Raw genomic sequence first — 6,382 nt, forward strand, 5'->3', positions numbered from 1 at the left:
TTTTATCTGGTTTATTGTCTGCAGCACAAGAAGAGAGCACGCCTTGTAACTTTGTTGAGGATCTGGAGATCATGGTTACACCAGGGTCTAGCACAAGGTCGATGCGCAGAGCAACCAAAGAGTACACAAGGGACCAAGATAGCGTGATCCCGACCACTAGTGAGTTGGAGGAGTTTTTTGCCTATGCAGAGCAGCAACAACAGAGGCTATTCATGGAGAAGTAAGCATGTTTTTATTAATATTGTTTTGCGTCATTACGAGAGGATGAACCAACACTCATCTGTTTTTGAAAATCTTCAGGTACAACTTCGACATTGTGAATGAAATCCCCCTCAGCGGACGATACGAATGGGTACAAGTCAATCCATGAAGTTCAAAAGGAAACAGCTCCAAAAGACATGGTGTGAAGTAAAAGAACGTGATGGAATTAACAGACTAACCGAACATCAAAAATCGTGTAATCTTAAGTAATAATGTGGTTAGAAAAACAAGTTTGAAAGTAGCTTAGGGACCTTGAAAACCTCACACCATTTGTACTACTAATCTTCAGATGCTTAGTGAAATTTTCTCATCTGTTTCTTTCAAGTGTTTTTTTTCTATCTCTCCCTCATGTTTTCAAAACTTTATGTAATGATGATGATTGATGGGGATGTGTGTGAACATGTTGAAGCTTGGCATATAGTGAAAAAAAAATGATTTCAGATGCAGAAGAAAGAGACCCAATTGGGAGGTTCACGTGTGAATTTTGGTAGGTGCAAAAATCTGAATCATATCCTTTTCTTTCAAGTGTACAAGATTGGTCCCTTTTCTTTCAAGTGTACAAGATTGGTCCCTTTTCTTCTCTTACCATAATTATGACGCACGTGAATGTGTGTAAATAATTTGACGTATACATTGAAATATTGTAATGTAAGATCAAAGTTAGATCATAACGATGAGTTTTGTAGTAATTAGGAAAACTAGAAGAGTGTTTTGAACTATTGATCCAAAAATATCAAATTATTATTTAACAAGAAACTGACAAAAAGATGAGACAGTGTTCATTGAGAAGATCTGTGTGGTTTAACTTTTAACTTTTTAACGTTACTTGGAAATTGGCAAAACCCATGTGATGAAAACTGTGTAAATCTTATCTCGAACACAATCATTGTTCTTTGTTTTTCTTTAATCTCTCAAAGTGAAAAAAGTGAATGCATGAAACGTTAACACACATACATGAATACATGCATACATACATACACATTGACATGGTGATGTGTGTGATGTATGTACACGGGTTCTTGTTTGATCACGGGCTCACTGACTAAAAAAATCATGTTTTTGGGACACATAGATTCGCTTACATCAACTGTGTGACCAATGGAGTATCTGAATTCAGCTTGTTTCAATGTTTTGTTTGACTCTTTTTAACTATTTGGTAGAGTAAAGCCAAAAAAGGAGGAGCACTGATTACGAAAGCCTTTTGTCTTTTTGTTTCTTCTTCTCTAGCTCTCTTTCGTTCTCTTTTTGGCTTAGATCATCTCCAATGTAAATCTCTATTTTTTCCTCTAAAATAGAGTAACTTTAAAATAGAGCATGATTTCTCTCCAATGTATCACTCTATATGTTACTCTAAAATAGAGGTAGTGTAAAAAAAAATAGAGTTACTCTATATATAGAGCAATCCTATCATTTACTCTATTTTAGAGTAACATATAGAGTACAATTGGAGAAAATATACTCTATAATAGAGTTTTAGAGGAAAACATAGAGTGGGGTTGGAGATGCTCTTAACCCTTCAAAATCAGTGTTTTTAACTTGTTATGTGTAGTTTCTCTCTCTCGTTGAACACCAACCATAGGCCTTACAATGTGAGCCACCAAAGCATGCATTGAATTTCAACCCGAGGACAAAGCCTCATGGATTTCGACTCTCGAAAACACGGTTTTGCAGTCCGAAATCAGTTCGGTTTGGTTCGGTTCTACTTAATTATTTTACAAAGCACGAATCAAACTTATCGTCATTTGAAACTCGATATCAAAAGTAAGCATAAAGAATAAACTCAATAATTCAAACAAAATTAACAGCTAAGAGTTCTCTTGTGCATTTGGCGATTAGAATTCGTGAGTCTAGTAGATACTAAATTTAAGATATATAAATGAAATAATACTAGTTTTATTGGACAAAGCATTGCAAATTGCAATTTTTTGCGAGGTATATTATATTATTAAGGGGTGATTTTCCTACTTCCATCAAAATATTCAGTTCTAAGATCAGATTAAGGTAGTTTTCTATAAATTCATTTTAAACTACGTCTAGGAGGTTCACATAGAGAAATATTTTTTCAAGAAGATGATTGATCACTCGATCAAGAAACAAGATTCATGTTCCCCATAAATATAAAATGTAAAGAGTCACACACGCGAGGGCTCTCCCTTATCAAAATATACGACCCTGAATAATTCTCCCTATCATATCTAGCTATCAGAGGGTTCCAACCTCAAAAAAAAAACTCTCTTTCTCTTCATCAATTCTTTCTAAACTCATAACCCAACAAAATGGGCTTATAATGATATTAAATTTAGTGTTTAACCAGGGGCGGCCCTGAAATTTTGGGCCGAAGCAAATTTTTTGGGTTTTTAAATAGTTTGTTAAACATATAGACAAATTATAAAAACTTTATAGAACTTATGACCTTTTTTGCAATATGATATAAATTTGGGGCCTATTCTATATATTAAAAAAATCTGAATTTTTTTAGGGATTCTAAACCCATGTTTCATCTTACTGGGCTCAGGCCAGTCATGCGAATAACTAAACTCAATCAATTTGTCCCTTTTTAACTTAAGCGTTAGAAAATGTTTAGGAGAACACCCCAATTTTTCCCACCCATAAATCATCATGCCCCATATTGTTAGTTCATGAAAAAAAACTATCGACGACTCAACTGAATGATAGAACCTGGTTAAAATAATCTGAATGAACAAATGAGATTAGCATAAGAAATTTGAGTGAATAGAAGAGATGAATGCACCATTCAAAATCAGCTGAATTTTTTGGGGGTTTTTTAGATAAATTTTATACTCATTCAATATTTCAATGGATACATCTAACTGATCCGTTAAACTACCTCTAAACGAATATCATTCGTCATCTACATTCAAATAGACCATTAAGCTGAGGAAAAGAATATCACCTAAGAGGACAAAACTATTAGAATATGGGCTTCCAACTCAAAACCAATTGGCAATGAGTGGAGTGGCCCAAATCCCTTATATATTACTTAGGATCCCTTCCAACTTCCGATGTGGGACATTATGTCCTAATACGCCCCCTCGAGATGATGGCTCTTTGGCCATTAATCTCGGAATGTTCGGGCTTAGATCGACGGCATCAATTTTGGACCTTGTCGATGATTGGACCATCTTTGGGTCGGATCGGGTTGGACATGTGTGGATCGGGCTCTGATACCATGTTAGAATATGGGCTTCCAACTCAAAACCAATTGGCAATGAGTGGAGAGGCCCATATATCTTATATACTAGTCAAGATCCCTTGTCCTTTCCAATGTGGGATAATAATATCCCTAATACGCCCTCTCGAGATGATGACTCTAGCCATTGATCTCGGTATGCTCGGACATGGATTGGCGGGCCAAATATTGGGCCGGGCCGATGGTGGATTGGATTTGGACATGTACGGATCGGGCTCTGCTACCATATTAGAATATGGGCTTCCAACTCAAAACCAATTGGCAATGAGTGGAGTGGCCCATATCCCTTATATATTACTTAGGATCCCTTCAAACTTCCGATGTGGGACATTATGTCCTAATAAAAACCACCCAAACGGCCAAACCTTTGGATTTTGGCTAAATTAATGCTAAAATCGGTTAACCTAAAAACTTAACATTATTTTAGTCTAAACATCGATCAAAAACGTTTAAAGTGACCATTTCATGTATTTATAAAAAAAATTCTATAAATGAACATACAAAATTTTTTTTAATGAATTTATAAATAGTTTTAATTTTCACATGAATTAAATATATTAAAAATAAGGTGATATTAGAAACTAGCCAAATTTTACAAGAAAATTAAGTAACTAGCCATGCGTCAGAAAAGTTGGGTAAATAACTCTTTTTGTGGTGGGGTAGGGGTATGGAAAAGACCAATTAACCTTTTGAATATATAGTTTTTACAAGATAATATATTTGTTTGTAAGTGGTGGTAGAGATCCGGTGAAAAAATAGATCTAGCGGTGGAAATGATACGGTGGTCTTGGTCGTCATGAAGAAATTGGTTATAGAGGAGGTGATGGTGGTTTCGCAGGAAGCGGTGGTGGTGGAAGATTTGGAAACAAAAAAATAGATCCGATGGTGGAAGGGATACAGTGGATATGGTGGTCGTGAAGGATGTGGTTATGGAGAAAGTGTAGTGGCCGCGGTGTAAACGGTGCTAGTGAAAGATTTGGGAAGAAGGTGGAAGAAACACCATAGTGGTTTAAAGAAAATAGATAAAGATATAGATTTGATGGGAAAAGAGAACACAGATAGGTCCGACAATGGAGATTCGAAAAGAAGATTGTGAAATTTTTAAAAAATATCGTGAAACATAGAGAAATTACATGAATTTATCATGTAAATGGCATGTAACATGAATAAAAATATGATTGCTTAAAGTAAATAAAATTAGCATGTGATATTATCATTTGTTGGAAAAAAACATCATGTCATTTTTAAACATATCATGACATCTCGAAAAACATAACGTTCGTAGTATAATTGCTTGAAGTAATTAGAAATAGCATGTGATATTATCATTTGTTGGAAAATATATCATGTCGTTTTTAAAAATAGCATGACATTCGAAAAATATAATATGTTAATAAAAAATAGCACGAGGAGGTAATTAAGCAATAACAGAAGTGTATAAAAGCGGAGAAAATCTGGGATTTCAAAACAGCGGATAATATTTAGAAATAGTGATTCAACATTGGCGTTTTGAAACATATGAGCATGATTCGATTCTGCGGAAATGACGTTGTTATTAGTGGTGAAATTTCCTATTGAACAAAAAATAATGAGATATATTTTAACTTAGCTGAAAAAGATTGATTATGGGTTCGAGCATTATCGAAGCAAAGAAGATGAAGGTGAAGAGAGAGTGGCGGCAGAAGAGGGATTTAGAGAGAAGCCAAAATGAGGAGAGAAGAATGAAGAAATAATTTTTAAAGGTTGTACATATAATTTACTTACCCTTCCCCATAAGAAACTATTTATCATGGTTAGTTTCTTTATTTTTTTTTGTTTTCATGGCTAGTTAGTGCATATTCTCTTAAAAATAAGTAAGAAAACGGAATCTTTGATTAATTGATGATTATTGGCCACTGATTAATTTGCCGAACCAACATAGCGGTTGGTAAAAAGATCCCAAATCAGAGATTCCCAATTAATAAATAATAATACTCTTCCTCTTCTCAACTCTCACCACTCACCAGAAAAAAAACCTTCTTCAGATCATCATCGGCGATGGGCGGAGACGGCAAAGTTTTCACCTTGGCCGAAGTTTCTCAGCACAGTAGCTCCCAAGATTGTTGGATCGTCATCGACGGCAAGGTCCTATCTCCGATCTCTATTTCTCATTCGTTTTCCCTTAGATTTTATGATCCGATTTTGTATCTAATCTTCGTGAGATCCGAAATTCTGAAGTTGTGTTAACTCAGATTTATGAATCTTGAGTTATGTGGTAATAATTTTGTGGATAGATCTGATTTAATTTGCGAGATTTATGTTAGTTTACTCTTTGCTAGATTCTTATTTGAATGTGATTGTTGGTGATGCTTAAGAAGCCACTTCTATGGTCTCTTTTTGATCTTGTATCTGTGGTTAAAGCTAGTAGTGGTGAGGTTCATGTATGTTTTGATGTGTGAAAATTTGAAAACCCACTTGATTTCTGTCTTTGATACATGAGATTTGTGTTTGTTTGCTATGTCTAAATCACAGAGAATTGCTAAAAACTTAGTCTTTGTAATTGAATGTGATAGCTGGTGCTGCTTAAGAAGCCATTTCATGTATTTGTATGATCTTGTATCTGTGGGTAAATCTAGTGAGCTAGTGAGGTTCTTGTATGTTTGATGTGTGAAACTTTGAAAACCCTCTTGGTTTAGTGATCTATAATGACAAAGTTTACATTTTTTGTGTGTGTTTCGTTTTGATGGTTATATATAGGTTTATGATGTGACAAAGTTCTTGGATGATCATCCTGGTGGTGATGAGGTTATCTTGACTTCTACAGGTAACATAAAGATTACTTTTTTGGTTTGTTAGTTCATGTTTATGTTTACAAGAATGTGTTGGTATTCAGGGAAAGATGCGACCGATGATTTCGAGGGGTTCGCGGGA

General features: G+C 34.9%; 1 protein-coding gene and 1 long non-coding RNA gene across 2 annotated transcripts; both read left to right on the forward strand.

Moving 5' to 3' along the window:
- The first annotated feature begins 37 nt into the window (after nucleotides 1-37).
- On the forward strand, nucleotides 38-675 carry LOC9298487. The gene is made up of 2 exons (XR_002333316.1): nucleotides 38-220; nucleotides 301-675. It is a non-coding gene; the product is annotated as an uncharacterized LOC9298487 (long non-coding RNA).
- Nucleotides 676-3,583: 2,908 nt separating this feature from the next.
- LOC110230113 lies at nucleotides 3,584-4,157 on the forward strand. The gene is made up of 2 exons (XM_021032126.1): nucleotides 3,584-3,675; nucleotides 4,136-4,157. Exons 1-2 carry the CDS (start codon nucleotides 3,584-3,586, stop codon nucleotides 4,155-4,157), a joined length of 114 nt encoding a protein of 37 aa, XP_020887785.1.
- Nucleotides 4,158-6,382: the final 2,225 nt, after the last annotated feature.

This window comes from Arabidopsis lyrata, assembly GCF_000004255.2.
Source record: "Arabidopsis lyrata subsp. lyrata unplaced genomic scaffold ARALYscaffold_516, whole genome shotgun sequence".
NCBI lineage: Eukaryota > Viridiplantae > Streptophyta > Magnoliopsida > Brassicales > Brassicaceae > Arabidopsis > Arabidopsis lyrata.

What these genes read in the sequence shown, in the direction of transcription:
- LOC110230113 (XM_021032126.1), top strand. Translation starts at nt 3,584, where the DNA reads ATGATGACTCTAGCCATTGATCTCGGTATGCTCGGACATGGATTGGCG. An exon ending in GGTGGATTGGATTTGGACAT is followed by an intron (nt 3,676 to 4,135) that starts GTACGGATCGGG and finishes GTGGTGGGGTAG; the next exon opens with GGGTATGGAAAAGACCAATT.